We start from the raw sequence: 27183 nt of genomic DNA on the forward strand, positions 1-27183 counted from the left end.
AAAAACAGGCCTACCAAAAGTTCGGGAAGGCCGGGAATGGGCCCGTTTCCAGCCTACAAGAGGCCTCCACAGCCTGGGGAGGCGGTTTTCGCCCTCCCAGAGGCTCAATAAAAGCCTCTGGAGCCCAGGCCACATTTGGTGTATAAGACGCACCCAAATTTTCACCCCCTTTTAGGGGGGAAAAAGGTGCATCTTATACCCTGAAAAATACGGTAGATCCAATCCATGCTTTACATACTGGCACCTTTGTCCTTCAGTTAAACGAAAGTCACTTAAAATAATGTGTAAATGATAGTGGGTGTTTGAAAGTAGGATGTTGCAAAACAGTTAATAACTGACCATATGGTAGCTTGGAACTGCATTCTTTTAGAACTATATGTGGAAAAAACCAAGAATCTCAAGGCACAATGCTTTGCTTCATTCCAGTTTTGGTGCTAGCTGATGTGGGTGGCATCGCCAGGCTCTGCAGATAGCATTTTAAATGATTCATGAGAAAACATGCAGAAAACTAGATTGGCATGGAATTTGCTATCCCCATTACCCATCCTAACCCTCTCCTGCCTCCATAGTCTCTATTCACAGGCAATGCAGACACTTGACTTTCCTCAAAGAAATGAGGGGTAAAACCTCATAGATTTTACTCCATCCTGAGGCTGACCTTGAACAGTATTAGAGGAAGCGGGAAATTCTGTATTAATGTCAGGACTGCTAAGGGCAAGTCACACCCACCCCATTCAAGGGCTACTGACAAAATGAATATCATTATAAACCTCTAGAAATCATTTACTTAAGAGCCATGGTGGCGCAGCGGTTAGAGTGCAGTACTGCAGGCTACTTCTGCTGACTGCCAGCTATTGGCAGTTCAGCAGTTTGAGTCTCACCGGCTCAAGGTTGACTCAGCTTTCCATCCTTCCAAGGTCAGTAAAATGAGGACCCAGATTGTTGGGGGCAATATGCTGACTCTGTAAATCGCTTAGAGAGGGATGTAAAGCACCGTGAAGCGGTATATAAGTCTAAGTTGCTGTTGCTATTGCTACTGAACTCTTCGTGGTTCATAGCTATTCTATACTTTTTGTATCTTTGATGCTGTTAAATAATACATGATAAATAAGACATGACCTGTGTTCACAGATTCCAATCCATAATTTGGTGCGAATTGAACTAAAGTTACAGTGACCATATTTTCTTGGAAAAAATAAAGACAAGCCTAGAGAAGAGCTGAATCTGAATGCGGTTCATTAAAAAAAAGTTCACATTTATAATTTTTCTTTGCCAAGGAAAATTCAAGAGAAAAGCAACAAGAATAAATCAATTACATAAATATAGTGAACAGCTTTCTGAAATAAAGGACTGTCCTTTATAGTAAAGGCATGTGGTTATTAGAACTATAATTAAGCCTGAGGACATTGGGCTAATGGTAGCTTACTCCATAAAGAATGATGAAGCCAGCAATGGCTAGCACGGCTTGAGAACCAGCCCTTGCTTCTTCTACAGACCATGCTACAATCTTAAAACACTGATTTCCTGACAGTAAGAGTGTAAATTAGATTAGCATTTCCATAACCAAGGTATATTTTTTTTATTGAAAGGGCCTCAAGAACAAAACGCATGATTTTAAAATAATACCTGGCAGTAACTATAAATAACAATGGAAGAGATATTGATGATGTTTGGGATTTTAAAAAATTAAGAATGGACAATGATGAACGTTCAATATAACATAAAATATATTTATGGAATTATTATTATTATAATCAGTCTGAAAAAACAGACTGCAGTCAATAAAGAAGAAAGGATCACATTAATTCCTTATGAAAAGACAATGCACATTGTACCAGTCATTTCAAGATTATTATTTTTTTTAAAAAGTGCTATCTGCAGTGAAGGCTTTGTCTTTTTCTTCTAAGAATATACTGTATGCCTGAGCCAATTTAGCCTTTGTCAATGGGATCTTGTGATGGCTTGCTAGAAATAATCAAAAGGTGCCATTGCTCACATCGTAAATGATGCTTTGTTAATAGATATTTAGGAAAGCAAGAGCAAATAATAGGGTTTTAAGGAAGAATACTCTTCTCTAGTCTCTCCAGTTGCTCTTCAAGAAATTTAACATGTTCCTCAAGGTCCTTTTGTTCAATCAGTAGAGTTATCTTCTCTTGAATAAAGTGTTTGTAGTCCTGGAGCTGATTCTCAGACATGTATTTGGAAAGAATGCCTGACACCACCCTTTCTCTGCGATCCAAGTTCTCCTTCAAGTCCTTTGCATCTTCCCGCTGCCTGGATAAAAGTCGGTACCGCTCATTTAAGGATTCCTGAAGGCAAATATGACCAAAACAGGGTTAATAGGTAAAATATAATGGGATTATAACATAAAGTGAGAATTACTGATTCCTTCTGAGATGCCTCTGAAAATCCCTTGTATCTTGTGATTAGTGACACCATGTGTAGCAGATAAATTTAAATTTAACTCCTTTTTTTGCTTGACTGAATCCAAGCACATAAGGGACCAAATTAGATATTTCACCATACTGAAAAGCAGTTGTGGACAGCTGCCACTTAAAGTTTAAAAAATACATTGTTCTTTCAGTTGTTTTTTTAGTTCAGTTCCATCTCTTTTTCTATTCATTTGGATTTAAAAATGGAAGACAATGTAATTTTAAAGGGTATAATGACAAAAGAAGAAAGGATCTACTTATGTCCCATCATGTTCCATCTTCTATCCCAACCCTGTGTAAAGTTTCTTTGGGTCCCCAACCTATCAACAACAGACACAGGCTTCACTTCAGTTCCCTGGGCAACTGGGAAAAAAGTACCAGGATGTATTTACGAGGTAAGGTAAAGGTTCCCCTCACACATACATGCTAGTCGTTGCCGACTCTAGGGGGCGGTGCTCATCTCCGTTTCAAAGCCGAAGAGCCAGCGCTGTCCGAAGACGTCTCCGTGGTCATGTGGCCGGCATGACTCAACACCAAAGGCACACGGAACACTGTTACCTTCCCACCAAAGGTGTTCCCTATTTTTCTACTTGCATTTTTAATGTGCTTTCAAACTGCTAGGTTGGTAGAAGCTGGGACAAGTAATGGGAGCTCACCCCATTACACGGCAGCACTAGGGATTTGAACCGCTGAGCTGCCGACCTTTCAATTGACAAGCTCAACATCCTAGCCCCTGAGCCACCGCGTCCCTTCAATTTTCGAGGTACAACAATATAAAACTCTACAGTATCTTTCCTGGCACTCACTTTTTCCTCAGCATCTGTGTTTTCATCCATTTTCCCCATAGCATTGTGGATCCGGGCAAGGCGGGTGGAGAGACACAGCAGCAAGTTCACAACTTTCTCTAAATCACCCATGAACATCAGGTAGCGCTCAAACTCATTGGGTTTACATAGATCTCGCACCAGAGAGTCCAGCACCTTCCCATGAGCAGCATGTTCCAGAGCTTCAGACTGGATAAGTTCCTTCTCATCTTGAAGACTCTGCAATTTCGACTGGATGCTCAAAATAAGCTGCTTCTGCAAGAAGAAAAACAGCTGGGAATCTATAACAGGCTGTGCGAATAACCTTGGGAGACAGGAGGAAGAGCTGTGGATTAGACAAAAGATATCTCAATCCACATAAGGGAGCACGAGATGAAAAGCACCCAGAAGGGACAATCCCTAGTGGAAAGGAAAAGGAAAAAGAGAGGACTTGCAAACTTCTATTTCTGTAACCTCAAAATAAAGGTAGTGTTAGCACTTAATAGTTTTGGTTGCTCGTCTAGACTTCCTTGAAGGACTGGCAGAGCCAGAACTGAATTTAAGAAAGATATCTTTAAAAGAATCAATGAATTAGGAACTACCTGGATTTTGGAAATACCTTGAGTAGAATAGCATTTTTTTTGACATAGCAGATGTAAGAATTTGTGGGATTTTTATTGCAATCAAAGATTCTGCTGTTATTTGCATAGTATAAAAAATGTCATTTCTTCTTTAATGAGCTAAACATCGTTAGTAATTTATTAGTACCAGCTAAGACTTCTTTATTTGTAACTTTGGATCTGATCCAGATCAAAATGGTAGCATGAAGATTTCAGCTTTTTGTTTTTCAGTACCCCTACTGAAGTACTATTGCTCAGTACTTTGGGCTGAGCAATAGCTCAAGGTTAACTATGGCACCAATGAAGTTTAAAAAGGATCAGCATTATCTTCAATGTCACAGATCTACAAATAACATTTTTGTCATGGTTTGGTGCAAGTCACTTTGTATTACATTGGTCTGATTCACCAAGTTGCTTCCTGTGTTACTTAATTCATTCAATTCAGAGTCATGAACTAATCCAAGAAAGATTTTACAATCTGGCCCTCGAAATATGTTGGAAATATTGGCAAGGAATCCTTAGCATTTTGATCCAACCAATCAGAAGGACACACAGTTTGGAAAGGCTGTTATAAACTAACATTTTACTTTAAAACATTTGTCCTGTTTTTCTCTGTCACTCAGCAACTATTGGGTGTCTATTTAATTTTTTTCTTTTCTGAAAGAAATGTTACAAGAAAATTATTTTATAGTTTGGGCAGGTGAAGCATTGGAAATTCTTGGAAGGTCTTATAAAAGTGGACCTATAGTGTCCATAATTCCTCACCTGATGTTCTGACAAAATGGATTGCCATCTCATATAATTTTTGCTTTTAAGTAAATATATTTTCAGCAGGATTTTGTTCATTTTTTTTCCAGCAACACAATATGCTTTTACCACAAAATAATTCTATTGAATTCAAGGGAACTTTCCTGTGAATAGACATGTAAAGGTTGTTGTGCCATTCAGCTACTTACTTTCTTACTTGTGATTCTGTCTACATCAGGAAGACTTTCTTTATTTTCTTTATTTTCATTCATTTCATTTATATGAAACATCTCGTCTTCCGCTCTGTATCCAAACTCATTTGCAGTTCCATGATATGGATCTGTTCCACACTCATTGCTTCTTTGGCTGCAAAAATTAAACACTTACAACATTATCACCCAAACCATGTGATGAACAATTAGCCAATAGAGAAGTTATTGTTCAAATAGATGGTTTATTCTAGACCAGGGATGGCTAACCTTTTCTGGACCGAGTGCCCAAAGACCGTGTACGCGCTTGTGGATTTGCATGTGCACACCTGAACCCCCAAAATGCGTACCCTCCACATGCCCCCCGCAGGGCCCCCCTGTGTGTGCAGGCCCACGCACATGCACCCCACGCATGCGCCCCGCAACCCTGCATGCGCAGCAGAGACCCAAAGACCAGCTGGCTGGCGGGAGGCACACACACATGTGCAGCAGAGCTGAACTGGGGGGGCCGGCTCATGTGCCATCAGAGAGGGCTCTGCGTGCCACCTGTGGCCCGCGTGCCATAGGTTCGCCATCATGGTTCTAGATCATTTTTCTTCCAAGCACTTAAATTGATCCTTAAAAATATGTACCACATCCACGATCCTATCTAATGTTTTTATGGGTATCAGAGACAGAATGGTATATGCTTGTTTCAGTATTTCCCAGTGCAACATAGGCAGTGGTGGGTTTCAAGTAACTTAACAACCGGTTCTCATCCCTAATGATTTCTTCCAACAACCAGTTTGCCAAACTGCTCACAAAGTTAACCGGTTCTCCCCAAGTGGTGCAAACTGGCTGAATCCCACCACTGAACATAGATACGTTTTGATTGTTAAGCCATGGACAATATTGAGATACTTGCTTTCCTAATGTGGCATATATAGTTTTTAGTGGCCTGGTATGGCTGCTATTTTGCTAGCGTGAGTCAGCAAAAAAGGAGAAAAGGGGAGAAGAAATTTAGTTCTAGCCATGACGTGTCTTAAAGTTAAACTGGCTGATGAGCTAAATTGGCTGCTGTCCACGATAGTTGTGGGGCAGATGTAGACAGCGGTCTCATTGGTCCAGCCTTGTAAATAGGTGTTGGGGACTAGAGCTTTAAGGGGTCATGCTGCTGGTGTAACCCAAAATTTGAGAGAAAGGGTAGGGGAGAAATGAGGGGAGAACAAGGAGAGAAAATGTGAATTACAAAGACCCTTGTAGAAGGGAGTGGCTGGAGACAACAATTGGAGAGTACAGTTGAAGTGACTGTGCAGAGAAGTTGCTGGTTCCTGAGTCAGAAGGGGAAAAGAAAAGTTAACATGCAATTTAGAATAGAATAGAATAGAATTTTATTGGCCAACTGTGATTGGACACACAAGGAATTTGTCTTGGTGCATATGCTCTCAGTGTACATAAAAGAAAAGATACGTTCATCAAGGTACAACATTTACAACTTTTAAATTTAAAAAAATTTAAATTTAAATAATTTTAAATTTAAAAAAATTTACTGGAGGAAGAGAAGCAAAATCCCAGAGAGATGGTATCTTCACTCAAGACTCAAGAGGAGAATGAGGGAGATGGTTGGCTATGGATGGAGGATTGGAACCTTTGATGAAGTCCTAGTCTGTGGCAAAGGATTGCCATCATTGAAAACTTAAATATACCTCCAGTTCCAAAAGAACCCAGTCAATTGTGACATCCAATTATACCCACTAATTGATAGGTGTTTATAGTGAGAAGAGTTCTGAAAGAATAATTTTCTTGGGATTGAAGCCAGTGCTATAAGGTTGCATTTTCAAAGTTGGAGGTAATATCACAGAAAAAGATACTATCAGCAAGAGAGGAAGAGGAGATCCGATAAAGGAAGAAACAATAATTTTGCTGCCTGCTGCACCATGCAGTTCCATCAGATGGCAATAGCAATAGCACTTGGACTTATATACCATGTCACAGTGCTTTACAGAATTCTCTAAGCAGTCAGCATACTGCCCCCAACAATCTGGGTCCTCATTTTACCAACCTCGGAAGGATGGAAGGCTGAGTCAATCTTGAGCTGGTCAAGATCGAACTCCTGACAGTGGGCAGAGTTAGACTGCAATACTGCATTCTAACCACTGTGCCACCATGGCTCTTAGATCCTACATGCACACGAAAGAAAAAGATTATATAAACACCAGATATTTCTGTCAAAAAATTGCCAAAATTCCTTGTAGCATCATTGCAAACTATCTGATCCGAGATAAGAGTATTTATTCCTCTATGTAATATATTCTACTTTGACTGAATTTCAGACCTTCCACACACAAAACTTGTGCTCTGCTACTGAACTACAGTCTTTCCTTCAGGATAGTGTCACATATTTTAACAAATGCTGTATCTCTGATGTTCATGGAAAAACAAAAACAAAACTCCTGAAGAATTACAAATGCTCAAATTTGTTAGCAGGAAAAGCTAGCTACCAGACTCCTGATTTTTTTGCCATATTAGATTTAACATGGCTCTCCACTGATTGTGCCTATGATATTCATGCACCAATGTATTTTTTCCAGTTACAAACAATCCACAGAGCTGTTAACATCCATTGTGCTGCACACATTTATCTCTACCCTTACATTCAATTTAAAGTTATGTGCTTCCTAAACTTACTCATTTGCTTGGGCAGATTGATTTCCCCCATTCCTTCTGTGAGTCCTCCCTACCACTGAACTGTTCACAGGAAAAAGGCCTTCCATGAGATCATAGACAGTCTTTCTTGAGGGATGAGGCATGAGGATGTCAACCAGAGAGCTGTCTTCCGCAATAACCTCCACTGCAAGATGGCCATACTTTTGATCCTGTTGAGATTTTGACTGAGCTATGGATAAAGCTGTATCTTGCAATGAAAACTGATGCTCCTGTTCATTTTGCGGAACTTTTAAATTTGCAAATTGTTGACTCAAATGTTGAGGTCCTTCATTGTCTAACAGGGTTGTGCAATTGTCTGTTCTTTCTTCTGACTGATCTGATGCATCTTCTTCCTCTCTGTGCTGCCACTGGGTTCCCCCAGGATCACTGAACACTTCCAAGTTTTCACTTATTTGTTGCTTCAACTGAGAATTCTTACTGTTTTCTTTGGAGAACGAAGACAATTCAACTTCTTTACTGTGTGAATTCTCTAAGGATTTCTTATCCTCTTCACTGTCTGCAGAATCTTCTTTCTTAGACACAGAGAAGCTAGAACAAAAAAGTAGATACAGAATTATACAGTTCTACACAGTCTTTTTTTTTTAAATTATACTTCTTACGAGCCAATGCATGGGATGTGTTTACAGTGTATAAGGCAATAGTCTCATTCTATTTGTATATTTACAAAGTCAACTTATTGCCCCCCCCCAACAATCTGGGTCCTCATTTTACCTACCTTATAAAGGATGGAAGGCTGAGTCAACCTTGGGCCGGGATTGAACCTGCAGTAATTGCAGGCTGCTGTGTTCTAATAACAGGCTTCTTACCAGCCTGAGCTACTACAGCCCTTATACAGTTCTACACAGTCTTTTTTTTAAAAATTATACTTCTTACGAGCCAATGCATGGGATGTGTTTACATGTGACAGTAAGCCACAATATATTTTGTTTAATTTTGGTTTAGGATATTGTATAAACCCAAATATTGTGGTTATATCCCCGGGCTTCTTTAGATGTCATTTTTCCATTTTTTTAAAAAAAAGTTTTAGAGCTGCACTCTACCATAAGCTCACTTACTTACATACCAAATAGTATATACATTTTATACTATAATAATAATAACTTTAAAAAATTAAACATCTTTTCCCAGATGTTATTAATTTGGAAACAGTGTCAAATATTTCTTTGGACAGTCTTGTTTTCGATTTCTCATCCACCCAAACTTAATACCATGAAGTTTTGAAGGGTGCAAAAATTCTGTACAATAGCACTGCTGGAACATAATACGAAGTGCCATAAATGCCTCACATATCTCAATCACATCCTGTTGGAATTAGTATTTTTTCTCAAAAAAAATAAAAATAAAAAGACCACCAGAAGTTAGTTTTAAAAATTCATCTAAAGAGGTACTTGTATGGATTAATTTAATAGTACTCTTTTACACCAATTATCCAAGCACAGAGCCTGCATAGGAGGTACTTGATGGGACCTGTGTATCTCAAATGCCTTGTTACTATTACTGACAGTTTCACAGCTGAAATAGGCTTCAGAGTTGCTTCAGAGACAAGACTGAATCCTTTTCTTATCAAAACACTACTTTATTTTGTAAACAAGTTCACATGTTTAATTCCTTTATTATTTTAAACATTATATTCAAAAACTGCTGAAATGCTGAAGTCAGAAGAACTCATCCAACAAAAGTATTTTAGTTCCCATTCAATATTTTAAACACATTTCTTGGTTTAGCTTTAGGCTTAGTGATAGTGGCAAATATTCTTGGACTGCAATCATTGTACTAATACTTGCCTTTAACAATAAGCAGGGGGATGGGGGCGGATGTTGCAAAAAAGGAAATTAGTGTTTGGTTTGCGCATGGTTTAATATAATAGTTATGCTCCTCTTTTTTTATCCAGGTAAGTTGGAAACTTCATCAGCCATTAACCCCTAATGATTTATAGCACCTTTGACAAGGTCACTAATGCAGGTCACGAGCAAGGAAACAAAAAGCACCCAGATTACAAGAAGGATTTTTAATGCCATCCTTAGGGCTAAAGTACAGAAACCGTGACAGGAAACTTCAGCCCTCATTTATAATTGAGTACATTAAAAAAAAAAGTATCTTGGATAGTTTTAAATCTTTTCTTTTCAGGCTTTCGGTAACCTAGGCTGAGCTGCTATTTATAAGTAACAAATGAACTCTGCCACCTGTTGATTGCTCATGTCTATAATTCCTTCCATTTTTTTCCTTCACACACACTTCATAATCTCACCCAGGCACTGTTGAAGTGATAGAATTTCTGTTTTCATTACTGCTATTTTGGTGTAACAATGATTGGATTACTCTAAAAAATGCTATAGATCACTACTGGGAAAATAACTCTACACTTATCAGCTTTTTTTACCTGATAGTTATATCAGATTATCATGTGATTGCTTAATATATATATCATCACATATTTAATATATATTTAATATAATTGCCCTGAGCATTTTCTATGAAATGGCAAGTTATAAATTTAAAAAATTTTCAAGGCATTTTCTGCTATTGGCTCAACTTGGAAAATGTCCTTTTTGAAATACACAGTTTAAGCATAAGTCTGGGAAAACACGGATTGTTTTGATTGCTTATGGTGAAAGAAAGCGGGAAACATACAAGAGAGGTAAGAGGTTCTCTGTGTGGAACAAACCACTTTTTGATAATGCCAAGTGTCAACACTGGAGAGAGAAAAAATGGAAATGTAAGAAAAGGCAAAAAATAAAAGAAGAAACTAAAAATTAAACAACAGCAGGATGGGAAAGTACAAAGACTTTTTAAAAAGTATTAAATGATGGCAAAGCGAAGAGGATCTGGAAGCTTCTTTTGGAAGAGAATGCAGCAAATGATTTTCAGAGAACCACAGAAGTATATTTAATTAGGATGCACTAATGAAAAGTATGAAAAAGAATCTTTGGTAGAACGATACAGTGAAAGATTAGGGCGAGGGAAAATGCATATGAAAATGCAAGAAATTTCTTGCACCCTGCATGTAAAGCACATGTCGGAAATCATGTTCATCTCTGCATAAGAAAATTCTAATGACGTCAACTGGCCAGATTTATTATATGGTCCCATTTACCTGTGGTGTGCAGCATAATATTCATGATCCTGAGATGACGAGGTTGAAAAAGCTGTAGATCTATAGTAATCCTAAAAAAAATAAAAATTCTGTAAGAAAGTTTCATCATTACAAAGGTTGGGTTTTTTTTATTACTTTTAATCTAAATGTGTTGATATAAAATAACACGTTAGCAACAGGAAATGAGGATGTTTGAGGCCAAAGTATTGTACATAGGGACTCTGGTTCAAGAATGTAGATTGCTAAGAATCCAAATAGACATGTTTTCAGTTCAAAGGCAGAAACAAAGACTTTGATACCTACCAGACCTAGTGGTATACCCAATAGGAGAAGACCGGGTCAGCTGATTGGCAAGATAGGCTTAACTATGGACCTGTTTTGCCCTGCATGGTATTTCAATACTCTGCAAAGCATTTTACCCCTCATTATGAGTCAAACTGGCCACTGGTATAACATTCACCCAAGAAATGCCAACCCTAGACAGAAACCACAGATTGTTTCATAATTTCTAAATATAGCAGGTTACACTGAGTCACTAGTCTCTTGGGCCAATTGAAAGACCTCAAAGATTAGACATCTTATATAACCAAAGTTTGTTGACTAAAGTTTGAGCATGAGAATATTTATGGCTCAGGGATGAAATGAGGGTGTTCTCTAACTTTGGTGGTTTCCTTGCGGACATCTCATTCCCAAACAATTGCCATTCATCAGTGTTGATGAATAACTGCAATACTGAGAAAAATTATTTTTACAACTGATAAGAATGCATGATAACAAGGGGAAAGGCTGGCTGACTTGTACTGAAGGGATCCCTAGGAGGGGATTGGAAGTGGGACTGGTCAAGAAATTCATCTCACACAATAAAAAACAGAAAATCTAAGCAGATGAAACATTTGCTTCACACTCCCGGAGCTTACCAGTGAATAATCCCAGACTTATTTCCTAAATAGTGATCACATGGCATCATGTAACTTCGCTACAGGTAGTCCTCATCTTACAACCATTCATTTAGTGACCATTCAAAGTTACAATGGCACTGAAAAAAGTGAGTTAAGACTGTTTTACACACTTATAACTGTTGCAACATTCCCGTGGTCACATGATCAAAATCTGGACAGTTGGCAACTGGCATGTATTTATGACTGTGGCAGTGATCACCTTTTGTGACCTTCTGATCAGCAAAGTCATTGTGGAAGTCAAATTCACTTGACAGCTGTGTTACTAACTTAACCACTGCAGTGAGTCGCTTAACAGTTGTGGCAAGAAAAGTTGTAAAGTGGGGAAAAACTCACCAAACATCTTAGCAATAGAAATTTTGGCCTCAGTTGTGATCGTATGTTAAGGACTACCTGTATTCAGGGACCAAAGAGGGAAAGGTGCTTAGATCTGGTTTGGATGGGCTCACTAGGCCTGTTATCCTTAAAAAAGAAGCCAAGAGAAGATGTGGTTTCTCTACGGAACAGCTAATTCAAACTGGAATATTATATAACTGATTCCTTCTTGCTCCATCCAGATTGAGCACCTCTCCATCCATAAAATATGTTGTTGTGCAGCTACAATCAACAGCTCTCTCTCTTTCTCTCTGACATACACACATGCATGCATGTACACATGCACACACATGACCAATGGAATTTTTTTTCCACCGTTCGTAACTATGCAGGAAGAAACATACTTGGGGAAGTGGGAAAGTCACTGCTATGAAGGGGAAAGCTGCAACTTCCCTGAACTCTGTGTTATAATTCACCCAAAGTGTTACTTTGCTTTCTGTTTTTCTTTAGTTCATATTTACAGACACACAAACAAATATATGAATTAAAGAAAATCAGAAAGCAATGTAAGGTGCTATACAAAAAGCAGAATGTATAAATTAGCCACAAAGTTATTGATAATTATGCACATTGTTTAAATAATAAATAAATAGAACATAAGAAACCAGAATTTTACATGAAATGGGAGATCTTAGCCAAAACAATTCTATGTATAAGATAAAGAGGAAGGTATTATCTAGTCTCTCATTCTTTCTAAATTTGGCTCTTTAAAAAAAACAACCTATCATGAAAAATCTACCAGTAATCTATTAACTACTTTATGATATTAAAGTATTGGGAAAGGAAGAATAAAAATATTATAGCAAGTTACTGTTTAAGTCACAGTGATTTTAGTGAAAGAGAAAGTAGTGCAGATATTTTCTCTTTCTTTCTGCTCAAACATACTGAAGTTCAATTGACATCATTGGAATTACAGTACAAGTGAGTTAATTTTTCAGACTATGAAATTCATTCATTCTTCAAGAACATGCTGGAAATAAATGTGACAATGAAGCATAAGTCATGCTTTCCTCCCTGATTTTTTTTCATTCAATGATCACTTCAATATATTGCCTTTACACATTCAGACTCATATGTATTAAAGTATACTAAAGGAAAGAGCAAATTATCACCAGAAGTAAATTATGCATTAATAGCTTCATAACTACCTGAACAGGAGAAGGAACTGATTGGGATCTCTCTCGAACTCTGCTAGAAACAGAATCTGAGTGAAGAAAACTTTGAGCAGGTACATATTTGCTGTTATAGCTTTCTTCACTGATAGCAGGCTGTGCTTTTGAATTCAACAGGTCAGACTCCAGTGATCTGACAATACATCTATCAGTTGTGGTGGTTGTGCAGGTTAAAGTAGGGAAGGAAGAAGGTGGTTCATGAATTCTCCCAGAAGCAGGGAAAGGAAAGGACATATTCTGTGACTTCCTAATGATATCAGGATTGGAACTGTTGTCTTCTGGAAGCCTCTTTGAACTCAGAATTCTGAGTTGTGAAGTCTGCTGTGACCAGTTCTTTGCCACGGCAGGCTGTTGCCCAATCTTTCGTTCCATGTACTCTAGGAGTGCATTCTGTTGCAATTGCTTCAGTTCAGCTTTTGAAATGGCTCTGCCTTGATTTTCCAGAGCTTTACTTCTGATTATCCTTATCCCCTGTCCGGTAATTTCATCAGACCGGGATCTTGCCTTTTTCTGTCCCCATGATATATTTTGATCCTTCTGATCATCCAATTGATTGAGCTTATCAGGTTCAGAATAAGACATCTTCTTTTGTTCTTTGGTTGCCCTTTTCCTGGCTCCAATTCGAAGAGTCTGTGGTTTTTTGGATTCCCAGTCTGCATAGGTATTTTCCTGTGGCTTGGTTGGAGGAATTGATTTGGAGTCCTCATTTGTACTAGATAATGAAAATGATCTTAGATGTTCAATAGATGGCCTTGAAGACGGCTTCTCTTTTAGCCGAACAGGCAAGCTCATCTGTAAATCCTTCCTCTTAAAAGATGTCTCTCTTAGGACTTTCTGTTGGGCAAATTTAAGTTTTTCTCGGTAGTCATTCTTGAACTTTTCATCCAAGGAACCTTCATTCTTGTTGACAATATCATCCGCGTGGCTGTTACTGTCTTTTGGCCTTATTCCTGGTTCAGCCAAGCCTGAATGATTGTTCCGTGGAGATTTCATCAAAAAGTCTTCATGTTCTTGATCCAGATTTTTATGATTCATAAGGCTGGAATTTCTCCCACCAGAGAGATAATAAAGCAAAGGAGTTGTCTTTCTGTTTATCTTGATATTGGCAGAGTCATTCTGGGGTTGACTTTCAGCCTTTGAAAAGGGCAGTCTGGGAAAACCAAAAGGCTTGAGCATTTCCTCCTGTTTAGGAAATGCTAAAAGGCTGGTGCTGCTGGTTGTATTCTGCTCTGCTTTTCCAGGGCTGCTGAATAATTGAGAAGCAACTTCCTCTGCATCATAGTTGAAATAAGATCCTGAACGTGATGTCTCATAAATCTTACCATAAGATGTTTCGGTGGGAGCCAAAGACTGAGATGGCAGGTTCTGGATTTTTAAAGGTTGCTGCGAAATGCTTCTGTTGTTTCCTTCCTCAGAACAGAAAGTGCTGTCCTTATCTTCATACGTATTAATTATTCTCGGTGTAACTTCATTAGGAACAGAGCTGTCAGCGTATTTTAAACTTTTACTGCTCTTGTATATACTGTGATCAAAACCTGAATAATCATCAACTCTGAACAGGTCCAGAAGCCCATAAAGCTGCCCCTCCTGTTTCCTGGGTACTGGAGCCCTGCTTGTCAAATCAGCTTCTCCAAAGTGTGGCTTGTGTACACTGCTGGCATAATACTGTTTGTCCTCCAGTGGATCATTAACAGGTTTGCGGTTGGTCTGCAGTGAAAGAGAAGGCTTAGCCCTCGTTGCCTCTGGAATTTTATAAGCATAAATTGCATTCTGAGCAGTCAACAACTTCTTGGCCAAAGAGCCCAGTTTTGACTTTTCTTGAAGAACAGAATGCTTGGTGGAAGAGGTAGTACTATTCTTTGTAGTATTCAGGTTAGTAGGACACCAAATGGCGTCCTTTTCTGTGACTGGACTTTCATTCTGAGAAAATGAGAGCCAACAGTCATTACAGCAATTTGGTAGGGTGTGCAAAGGAAGCCCTTGGTTGCCCTCTTCCATGTAGGTTTCTCCTTGAACATTACGGCTAAAGCAAATTCCAGCATGAGTTTCATCCACATTTCGGTTAATTTTATAGTGATCTACTTGACCTGTTGGGGATGGCGGATGAGAAAGCAGAGGTGAGAGCCTGATCAATGGTGATGCAGTTTGGTATAACATCTCAGGGGTTGGCTGGCTTCCATATGATTTGATACATGTAGGGCTGTCCAGCCTAGGGTAATTGCCTTTTCTCCCTATCTTATTTTCATACATCTGTCCATCCTCAGAATGCCTTGCACTGGGATTACAAATATTTCCTATATATCCTGAATCCATATATGGCATTTGCTTCAGAGGCAGCAAATCATGTTCACCAGAGCCTAATGACATAGGGACGTCTGGAAGATTTGAGCTCCCTGAGAAAGAACTGTATGCAGAATCTGTTTTTCCAGAAATGTGCATATATTGGTCTATGCCAGGAAGAGGGGTCTCTGGAGATAAAATGTGAACATTGTTAGGTGAGACCAATGGTGACAAGAGCTCAGCTATTTCTCTGACATCTTCAGGGTGCCATTTTGACACTTCGTTGTCAGAGGAAGACATTTTATACTTTGAATCAGTCTGGTCTTCCAGAAAAGAAGTAATCTGAAGAGATCTCTGGTCTTATTGCCAGGAATGCACATATTGGAACATATTTCTTTGGAGAAAGTTTCACCCGTCAGCTTCACCTTTCATGAGAAGAGTAGATGGATGCTAGAAAAGAAAAAAAAGAATTAAAACACCACTAGTACATCTGTTTGCTTTTTCTAGCTAATCATTAAGATGATAAACCAAGCAAAACATTTATCAACCCAAATGTTTTAAACATCCAGTACCATATTTTATAAAGAAAATAATCTATCTCTCGTGATATAATTTTAAAAAATTGCTCTTATGATTGAATATACCTGCGAAACTCTGGTGCACAATTATTAATATTCTACACTTATATCGTGTGAAATCATTGTGGTATTGTTTTCTGGTATATTTTACAGATATAACTGTTACTGGAATTTCATAATTCCAGTAATTAATATTATAGTTTTTATAATAATCATATTACATATATTTTATCACATATATTGTACTTTTTAACCAATGCAGCAAACAAACACTTGATACCAAATATTAGGAGTAATAGCACTGAAGCTGTAATTATGAATCCTATTGTCACATGAATTATATTTACATGTGCATTGACATTAGAAGAGGAGACATGTTAACTTTTCTCATCTGTTACATGAATATATTTGTTTTACAAATTATTTGTGCAGTGATCAACTGCTGGCTGACTGTGACACAGCAAAAATTGTCGTGTTTATTCACTCCTCCCCCACTTGTACTTTTATCCAGAAACATTTGAATGGTTAGCCTTAAAAAAAATTCAAATTGTTTTTATGGAAATATTTTATCTGCTTTTGCCACTGCTGTGTAAAATTTGAACAGATTTTGTTTCAGCCATTTATTTATTTGCCAATAATGCAATTCCTCCCCGAAACCTGTCTTGGTCAGAGAAAAAAAACAAGGTAGGGTTGTTCTCAAAGGCTTCTGTTTGAGTGATAAGTTTCTCATTTCCTGGTTCCTCATTCTGGAATTTGACTTTTGTTCAGACTTTGGTCACTTAGAAACTGCCAATCCCTTGTGCAATTTTCTTCTTCCCACCTTCTCTTTGTAGAACCTTATCTCATTTTTTTTTTCCATTTGGTTGTCCTAGTGCCAAGAAGCCTTTACTGTCTCCGGATATATTTGAGACTGAAACTGCAAACGAAGGATCCCACTTGATCTCCAACTCTGAAGACACCATAGCAAATATTAACCTTCTATGGTTATATCTTAAATGGCAGGACTGTCCCTTTAGTTTTCCTAAATACTATATGAATGTGAAGATATTTTAAATTTAGCTAATGATCTTTATTATTACATAATACTTAGTAAAATGGAAAAGAGTTTGCATATGAAAATGTCTTGGAAGGTTATCCCCACAATTCACTGGCAGGAAATTTTAAAAACCATTAAAAAAATTATATTAGTCCAAAGAAGTGAACTCATGTTCTTTAATTTTTAGACAGAAAACTAGCATGCAAATCAAACCTTGAATCCAAAAACAACAACAACAACAACAAATCCAGCACATGACCAAAGAATTTTTTCTGAAATAAGCCATGCAATGAAGAGAACTTATGAATCAAAGAAAAGATTATTAGGGGGAAAAAAGAATTATAACTGTATTTCAAATACTTTGGATTCTTGTCAGTGCTGGGACATTCAAATTCAATCCTCATCACATGTGTTAAACTATTTTAAATGATACTAAAGCCAGCATAGCTGATACTGCTTAGCAAGTCCACTGAAATAGCCTTTTGCCTCAGAGAAGAATAATGGTATGTTTATCCTAGTCTGATCCAAGGTTATTTTCTAGAGTGGCAGTTTGGATTCTGTTTAATCGTTGAAGGAATCCTGGCAGCGAGTTGCTAAGGTCTCTTTGCTGCCAAAATAAGAAGTATGTTTAAAAAGAATGCAAAGAAACTACCTGAGCACCAGGGCCCTGAGTATCATGCCACATAAGTCACATTGGTAAGACTCCCGAGAGTTACGCTGGTTTTGTGACCTTACTGAGCATGAAGACTTTCCACACCAGAATTCACTGCCAACATATAGCTAGTGCAATATTGGAAAGGTGGTATTTTTACGAATCTAAATCAGGCTATGCAGTGGAAGGCAAGATTTTATCTCATGTTCAAGCTCCATAATCAGTTAGGAAAGTAATGAACTTTTATTTACCTGTCCTATGTTTGGGTTTAGACCCCAGGAGGCTCTCAATGCATGCTGGGTAAATAGTTTCTAATCCAGTTAGATAAACTAAGACTCGTATTTAACAAATCATGAATCATTCTCCAATCTTCACTGCCACATCAAAGACTTAGCTAAAGTTAAATGCACATCTTAATTGGCAACATGTGTAAAGCACTTGAGCCACTTAATTTTCCCCACCTGGAAGAAGGGAAAAAATCTGGCAATTTCCTTCGTAGACTACAAAAGATAATCAGATAAAATGTCAGAAATCCTAAGAAATCCCCAAAACTTTAACTTTAGACTGTCTACTGTCGATCTCACCCCATTCCTAGGAGGTCATCAGCACACCAACATGCCTACCATCCCTGTCCTAATGTCCTTTTTATTCATATCCATTTCATGTATTCATAATTATGTTTATACTTATATTGTTATCTAATACATGCTGAAAGGAAGGAAGGAAGGAAGGAAGGAAGGAAGGAAGGAAGGAAGGAAAGAAAGAAAGAAAGAAAGAAAGAAAGAAAGAAAGAAAGAAAGAAAGAAAGAAAGAAAGAAAGAAAGAAAGAAAGAAAGAGAGATACAATATACCTTCCTGAATTTGGAATTGTCATCTGGCTATTGCTGGAATATTTGCCCACACAAGAGCAAATCACATATCACTAAAACCTGTGTCATTTACCAGCCAATTGTAAAAGCTTTTGTTCCATCTTGTTTTCATTTCTACCAGCTGAGTGGCAAGTCAGCAGCAATAAAGAAGCAAAGCATGGGAGAAATGTGCCAGAAGAAAGCATCTTCCTTCGGTTGTGAAGGTAGGCTAAAGAAACAACTACCTGGTGCAGAGCAGTCAGATTTTATTTATTCGTTGCATTGCTCCATCCAGTTTGCAGATGGTGGCAACCAGACCACATGGGGTGTCTAAGCAACAGGGATTGCTCCAACTTTTGACACACCTCATTATTCCGGTTCCAAAGACCGGAACAAGGCATCGTTATTTTTCAAAATAACCAAAGAGGGTAGAGAATTAGTTACTGTTTTGGACACAATGTTTTCTTGGAGAAATTGTACCTGGAATATAGTACGAAATTCACCTAATGATCATGAGGCTAAAGAATTCAGAGTTTACTGTTTAAATGGTCTACAGATCTCACAAAGATTATTGTTAATCTTTGCCAGAATCAAGTTACTTTCATAGCCCCAGGAGGGTGTATTGGAAAGGTACACATATTTTCAATATTTTAGTATATTTGTCCCAGGTTTGGACACAGGGTTACTAGGTCAATGGGTATACATTTCTGGGGGATCTGATGGTATAGTTTTTATGAAGGACATATTCAGAGGTTAACATGTTAGAAAACCCATGTTCGAATCAACTACCTTTGGGCATCGCTGTGCCCTAAAGTAGTCTGACAGTTGTGAATCATACATCTTAATGACAGGCAAACAGTTTTGGCCTCCAAAATAGCAATTTCCCTGCAAACATTCTGAGGTCATTGAGAAAAATAAATAAATAAGCTGTCTCTCAACAGAGCTCTGCATTTCAAAACGTATCATGATAGTCAATATGTCAGCATTCCAGAAAACCCCTCCTGCAGAAAAGACTCCGAAGCCAACATCTTTCAAAGTTCTTTTACTAGTATAGGTAAACTGGCACAGTTGGATGAAAACTGAAACTGGGGATTCTGGTTCCTCCCTCAATAATACAAACCCCAAAATCTCCGCCGTCATGACCCCTCTGCCGGTCACATGCTCCAGTCCTCAACCGTCCCATGTCGAAGTATCACTCTAACTACTCCTTCTCCAGATGCGAACCTAATCTGACCTTGACAGGCAGGAAGAATGTTGTTTTTTCTAATCATCCATTATACTACCACCCTCCTCCCCTCCTTTCCCACAGAGGAGAAAATGGCAGCGTGCAGAAGCCTTCGGCCTAGTATGGCTTCCAAAGCTGACACAATATAGTATAAAACTACCAAAGTTGGAAAAAAACGAGACCACTGGCACTGTAGCACTGACTCTAACAGTGTCCTGGAAAAGGAGGGATGGGGTGATAAAACAAAAACAAAAATGTAACTTTTTAAAATCTCCCTCTTTGGTTATCCTGGACAATTGTTTGTAACCTACTTATCGCTGCTATTGATCTAGTCTCTCATCAGTCCTGGAAGGCCACTGGATGACTTAGCCCAACCTCAGAGTTGAGTTGTGCAGAAAAGAATTCTGCCTACAGTGCCTTGACAGATAGGATTTATACCTAATAAATAAGTAGATAAGTTTTACCTTCCTGACACCTCAAAAATCAGCCACAATTTCTATAGCTAGCTTAGACGATAAGGAGATTGAAAAATTGTGAACCTGGGGACCTGTACTGCTCTTTCACAAGGCTTATGTTATGGCAAATTCTTTCCAAAGTCCTGACAATGAACATGCCAGTAGATTGAAATCTGCATCACATCAGAGGTGTGATCAACTAACCTATGGAAGGTGGCATCCTAAGATGATCCCAGGTTGATCTTCTGCATGATCCTCTGCTCTAGTTCCTGGTCCTTAAAAATGTTCATGTTACAGGAGTTACTGTAGTTATCTTTTTTTTTGCCTCATAGTATTTATTTTATTTATTTATTTTTTATTTGCCACAACAGTATATATAAACATAAACATGAAAATAACTATATAATATATAAGCATATATATGAGCATAAGTATGTGATAACTATATTAATTGGCTATAATGAAAGGAAACAATAGGACAGGAACGGTAGGCACATTTGTGCTCTTATGCACGCCCCTTATAGACCTCTTAGGAATGGAGTGAGGTCAATAGTAGAGAGTTTTTGGTTAAAGCTTTGGGAATTTTGAGAAGAGACCACAGAGTCAGGTAGTATATTCCAAGCACTAATAACTCTGTTACAGAAGTCATATTTTCTGCAATCAAAATTGAAGTGGTTAACATTGAGTTTAAATCTATTGTTTGCTCTTGTATTGTTATGATTGAAGCTGAAGTAGTCTTCAACAGGAAGGACATTGCAATAGATGATTCTATGAGTTAAACACAGGTCCTGTCAAAGGCAGCGGAGTTCTAAGTTTTCTAAATTCAAGATTTCAAGTCTGGTGGCATAAGGTATTTTGTCAGAGGAATGGAGAACTCTTCTTGTAAAATATTTCTGGACACATTCAATTGTATTGATGTCTGAAATGTGGTATGGGTTCCAGACAGGCGAGCTGTATTCAAGAATTGGTCTAGCATTTGGTAGTGTCTATTCATTATTTGTCCTTGATGACTGTTATCTGCCACTATTTATCTGCTCTTGTCTCTTTAAAGAGATGGATACAGCAGCACATGGACATAAAGGGCTTGAAGTAGCATGCTATTTGGATGTAATAAGTGGTAGTAAATAAAAACCACTCTTGCCCATTGTTTCCCTAATAAAGCACAGTGAACTCTTCAGCTGGCATTTGTTGCCTATTTATGAAAGCAAAGAGAAACACAGATGATTGCTGGGAATGTGAGTACACAAAAGATTCAACTTGCATACATGTATTAGACATCATGACTTAATTGTGCCACTTGTTTGGTGACGTTATGATTCACATGTTGTCGTTTTGACATAATATGGATTCTGTAAGTTCTTAGAAGCAATTGGAGACATGTTTAGCAATTTGATTGCCAAAAGATTATTTTTCAAACTTCTGACACACTGATGAATTACATCCAGTTCTAAATCAGTTACAAACAATCTTCTATCTTTCATGGATACCCAGAATCAGATGCCTGAGACTGATGCTTCACCTGCCTAATGGCAGAGCAAGTAACTCCATAGCTCATATCAACAATTGTAAGGGTTCTTGAGTGCTCCATCTCACAGCATCTCCTAGCAGAAGAATGGGAGAAGGAAGATGCCACAGACTTTCATGAGAAATACCATTTTCCATACAAGGGAACTTATATGTATTTTGGGTTTCAGTTGGAAGGGTAAGTTCATTGGAGAGTTAGCTTCCCCAGCAAAAAGCTTAGCATTCCAACATAGTTTCAAGAACAGTTTTGATATCAAAACTTATTTTGAGCTTAGGGTTAGGGAAAGCAGCCAAGTTGGGTAAGAGGTAGAAGCGGAGAATAGTTAATTGATAAAGTAGATCTACAAGACAGATTAAAGAAGGGGGAAGGACAAACCAAAATGATGTGCTGCTTGAGGAGCAGAATATAGCCCTCCCCATGCCATGTGCAGAGGGATGAGGTCTAAGTCCTTTGCCTTAATGATGGAGACAGCCTTGCAAGTAAGACAAGTCCTGAGGAAGAGTAAAGTCATGACACTAGAAATGGCAAATAATAGAGAAGGGTAAATCTGTCTCTGAAAAAACCCCACTAATATTATGCAGTAAAGCCACTAATGTCTGTCTGTCTGTCTGTCTGTCTGTCTGTCTAACTATGTATTTATTGTGATTTTGCAGTAGATTATAATCGGCTTCTATTAGCTTTTCAAAATAGCCCAGATAGGAAACCAAAACCATGAGTACTAATATGACCTTTATTGTAGTGTTACCATAACCGAGACTTGTATGTCTGAAAGCACTCCCTGCCCTCATTCTATTTTCGAAAGAATTAGAGAGAATCCCTTCTCAGTAGCTTTCTCCTCCCCTTTGTTCCTTTGGACTTTCTCTTATCAAAACATTGTTAGGCTGCAACTCTTCCTCCTGTCTCCCAAGGTTATTCTCATAGTCCATTACAGCTACCTTATTATAATGTTTTTATTGTACTATTCTTAGTTACAAGCAAACAACAAATACTTCTATTAGGAGTGGTGATGGAAAAGTAAATATACTGTATACTGAAGAAAGAAATAATCAGTTCAGGAAATAAAGAGGTGGCGGTGCAAAGAAGAGAAGAGAGCTCAAGGATCACAGGAAAAAGCACCATGCTGTTTTGTTTCTCCAAAAACCATGAAGAGATTAGAGGCCAAGGAGAACTAAGCCTGGATACTTTCCCATTCTGATTCTGAACCTCTTTGAATGCTCAGACCTTTATATTCACATCTCAGCAGCCTTTGAAGGCAAACTGAAGGCAAATAAATAAATAAATAAATATCAAAAAAATCAAAAAATCAATCAAAAAATCAAAAAATCTTTGGAGTTTACCACCTCAACACACATCACACACCTATCTTTTCATACAACAACTGAGTCTACCTGGAGATGGAAAATGGGCATGGATTTTTGTCTACCAAATATGTTTTGTTAACATTTGTTGACCATAATCTTAACCCTAACCCTTTTTTTAAAGGTGACTTGAAAGGGACCACTTCTCACTCCTGACTGGATCTTCAAAGTTTGATATTTTTTTTGCGGGATTTAGATATCCCTGCCCATTTATCTGAATTAATATTAATATGTCAGGGTTGTTTTTTTTCCTTTTAACTCTTTCAAGGTCAGCACCCCATTCTCTACATTTCTCCTCAACAAGTGAAAATTACTGAAGACGCTCTGGGTCACGCAAGAGTATTGCTCCTGTGATGTTAAAATCTACCTGGAACATGCATGGTTTGATTTAAAGGCTCACAGGTAAGTGATATGATCAACACTCATTAATTTATGGCCTCCCTGTCAAGAACTGATTTGTGGTTTATGCATTTGTACATTTGTTTTTAACCAATTGAGGGAGGGGAAAGAGTGCCCTTTCTTAATAGAAAATTATGAGACAACAGAACTCACCACCCTATTAATAGTTTTTATTCAATTTTTTTTTTAAATCCAGTTGTTCTCAGAAGAATGCAATCAATAAAAATGTGAAATGTAAAGCAAATATCATGACTAGTTCACTAAAACTATGTCTGGTACCCAGCTGTGAACGACCCATGGCTTATCAAGGTACAAATGGCTAAGATCAATATTTAACTACATTCCAAAAATTCCATTCAGTACAAGTGGCATCTGGCATCCACGGTTTCTTATTTACAAGCAAAACCTCTGGGGTGAAAGCACCACCATCAGGCACAACCTAGTCATTCAGGGAGAGATCTAATTATTAAAACTTGAGCCCCTGATTAGCATCTAAAACATCAATTGGGCCTCTGGTGGCTCAGACTGCTAAGACAGTCTGTATTAACACAGCTGCTTGCAATTACTGCAGGTTCAAGTCCCACCAGGCCCAAGGTTGACTCAGCCTTCCATCCTTTATAAGGTAGGTAAAATGGGGACCCAGATTGTTGGGGGCAATAAGTTGACTTTGTATCCAATATACAAATGGATGAAGACTATTGCTTAACATAGTGTAAGCTGCCCTGAGTCTTCGGAGAAGGGCGGGATATAAATGCAAATTAAAAAAAAATAAGGATCAGTGAGATGTTGTTGGTCAACGGTAGGGAAAAATGTACATTGTGGAAAATGCAGATTGTAAAAGGGAAACCTCAACGATCAACCAGCAACTTCTGAATGATGAAAAATCACCACATTTGGGATGTTTTAGATGAGAAAAAAAGCAAGCAAAGGGAGGCATGACAGACAGAAGTGCAAAGAAACTTTTTCCTATAAAGGAGAATATTTGTAGCTCAGGGCTGAAATGAGGAGCAGCTTTGATGGTCTGACCTAGTTTGGGTAATGAAACATCTGCAAGCTCAGAGACCAACAAGGACTTTTTCCTTTCCTTCTTATAGTTCAGTTTCATTCAGTTGAAAGCAATGACTTCACAAAGTATTCCAAATATGAAATACGCTGAAATGTAGTAATAAACACCAACAAGAACGACATTAAAAAGAATTGACAAAATCAGCGAGAACGCTATCACTGGGTACCACTAATGACTGAAACTCCAGTAGAACAGTCACAAGGTCTCTCAAAATCCTGGGTGGCACCACTGCATTTCTGTTCAAATCTGGTTAGCTAATGTGACAACCAAATGTCAAGTGAACAGACCAGATCTAGCAGTGGACTCCTTAGGCTTTCAGAGAAGTTCAAAATTTTCCTAAAGTTTGCTTTTCTTACACTTACAATAGCACTTAGACTTATATATCACTTCACAGTGGTTTACAGCCCTCTCTAAGCAGTTTACAGAATCTGTTATGGTCCGCCAGCAGCCTGCAGAACTGGCAGTGAAGTCGGACAGAGAGGAGGCTGCGGAAGAACGTGGGCCAGTCCTGGAGTCAGGGGAAGGCCCGGATGAGGGCTCTGCATTGGAGGCAGAGATGGGCCAGGGCCATCTGGGAGTGCTGCGCGGACTCCGGAGCACCCAGAGTCGGACAGCAGAGAGGCAGAGGAACAGGAGGAGCCTGTTCCTAGTGTACGCATGCGCAGAGCAGCTAAAGCAAAAGGGACGACTCGGGAGTAAGGCCAGGAGATGATTGGCCCCTCCCATAAGGCTTAAAAGAGAAACAAAGGCACTTGGGGCCTTTTGCAGGAAAGCAACATTGCTAACTCTGTTTCCACTTGGCATCTCTTATTTGTTTCTGAACTTCGTGGGGCTTTGCCAAGTAAGGCCTTTGGCAGGGTGTCAAAGAAGAAAAAGTTTGGTGATTATCCGGAAGGACTTCTTCCAAAGGACTTTTGTTATAACTAATTGGGATTCAGCTGGGAATGAACGTAATTCTCAGCTGTTACAATAAAATAGGTTTATTTGGGACTAATTGTGTCTTGTAATGACTCGGTAACCCTAGGTCACAACAGAGTCAGCATATTGCCCCAACAGTTTGGGTCCTCATTTTACCCAACTCAGAAGGATGGAAGACTGAGTCAACCTTGAGCCGGTAAAAATTGAACTGCTGGCAGTCGGCAGAATTAGCCTGCAATACTGCATTCTTAAGATGCCTTTAAGGTGTTTGACAATAAGAGTATGCTATAGTTTAACATTTTTTTAAATTCCATTGCTTGTACCATAAGTTGTACTTTCTTTTAGAGAAACATGACTGTAAGACATTTGTCCCCTTCACCTAAATCCAGAGGGACCCTTTGAAAAGTCAAGGTAAAGGTAAAGGTTTCTCTTGCACATATGTGCTACTCATTCCTGACTGTAGGGGGCAGTGCTCATCTCCGTTTCAAAGCTGAAGAGCCAGCACTATCCGAAGACGTCTCTGTGATCATGTGGTTTATGTGCTTTCAAATTGCTAGGTTGGCAGAAGCTAAGACAAAGAACAGGAGCTCATCCCACTAGGGATTTGAACTGCTGAACTGCCGACCTTTTGATAGACAAGCTCAGCGTCTTAGCCATTGCGTCCCTATAAAAATTAGAATTCTTTGGAAACTTGTAATTTTTATTCTGTCCAGCAAAGCAACATTTCTATATGTATTTCTTTTATTGTTGGCCATGTTATCTAGTTCTAGCAATTCCAAATTGGAACCCTCACAACAACAACCCCAGATGTTATTTATTTTTTATTATTTTATTTATTTATTTGTCACAACAGTATAAGCAAGAAATAACTATACAAATTGGATACAATCAAAGGGAACATTAGGACAGGAACGGTAGGCACGCTGGTGCTCTTATGCACGCCCCTTACAGACCTCTTAGGAATCGGGTGAGGTCAATAGTAGATAGTCTTTGGTTAAAGCTTTGGGGATTTTGGGAAGAGACCATTGATATATTGATATGTTATATAGTGGTGTGCTGGATCTGCCAGCTCAATCGCCAGCATCAGGCTGCACTGCTGCCACCAAACTAAGCCATTGTTGCTCAACTCTGCTTTTATCTGGCTACAAAATTTCAAAAACAAAATGTAACAATAAGTTCTCATGAGTCAATATAAGCCAGTTCCAGCATACCACTGACTGGGGATGATGATAGTAGTGAACCAACATCTGGAGAGCCTCCAATTTGAAACATGTGTCCCAAATTCCCCAGACCAACTGTAATCATTTTGAACTAATATTCCATACACACATATGCTTACTGTAATTTATGTGTGTTTTCTTGATACTAATATCAATCTCTGTAAGAGTAAAGAGTGATACGAAACAGAGATAAAAAGAAAATGTTAAACTATAGCATACTCTTATTGTTATTGTACAGCATGCTATACAGCTATTGCAGACCAAATGTTGCATTGAAATGAAAATGATTTCCTATCAAAATCTAAGGAAATATTGAGGTGCCTCTGCATGCAAATCTGAACCTTTTTGATATGTTGCAGCAAACAAAAAATAATGCCTATTTATGATTTGCCTCATTCAGCACAAAATCCAGCTTTTCTTTGAAATATTATTTATTTGTTTTATTTATTTTATTTATTTATTTTGTCAAGCATATATTAGATAACAAAAGTATAAACATGATTATGAAT

At 38.3% G+C, this 27183-nt stretch overlaps 1 protein-coding gene across 3 annotated transcripts in view; it reads right to left on the reverse strand.

Annotated features, from left to right (window-relative positions):
• Positions 1–1716: 1716 nt before the first annotated feature.
• Positions 1717–27183, reverse strand: part of SHROOM1 (shroom family member 1) — a 42145-nt gene continuing 16678 nt past the window's right edge. For all 3 annotated transcript variants that reach the window (XM_058166678.1, XM_058166676.1, XM_058166677.1), the window contains 6 exons: positions 13091–15844; positions 10612–10682; positions 7479–8045; positions 4812–4968; positions 3239–3511; positions 1717–2309 (listed from right to left, as the gene is read on the reverse strand). In XM_058166678.1, coding sequence (XP_058022661.1) covers positions 2055–2309; positions 3239–3511; positions 4812–4968; positions 7479–8045; positions 10612–10682; positions 13091–15694 — 3927 coding nt within the window. In that variant the 5' untranslated portion in view covers positions 15695–15844 and the 3' untranslated portion in view covers positions 1717–2054. The remainder of the gene's footprint in view (positions 2310–3238; positions 3512–4811; positions 4969–7478; positions 8046–10611; positions 10683–13090; positions 15845–27183) is intronic.

Source organism: Ahaetulla prasina, chromosome 2, assembly GCF_028640845.1.
Source record: "Ahaetulla prasina isolate Xishuangbanna chromosome 2, ASM2864084v1, whole genome shotgun sequence".
NCBI classification, from domain to species: Eukaryota; Metazoa; Chordata; class Lepidosauria; order Squamata; family Colubridae; genus Ahaetulla; species Ahaetulla prasina.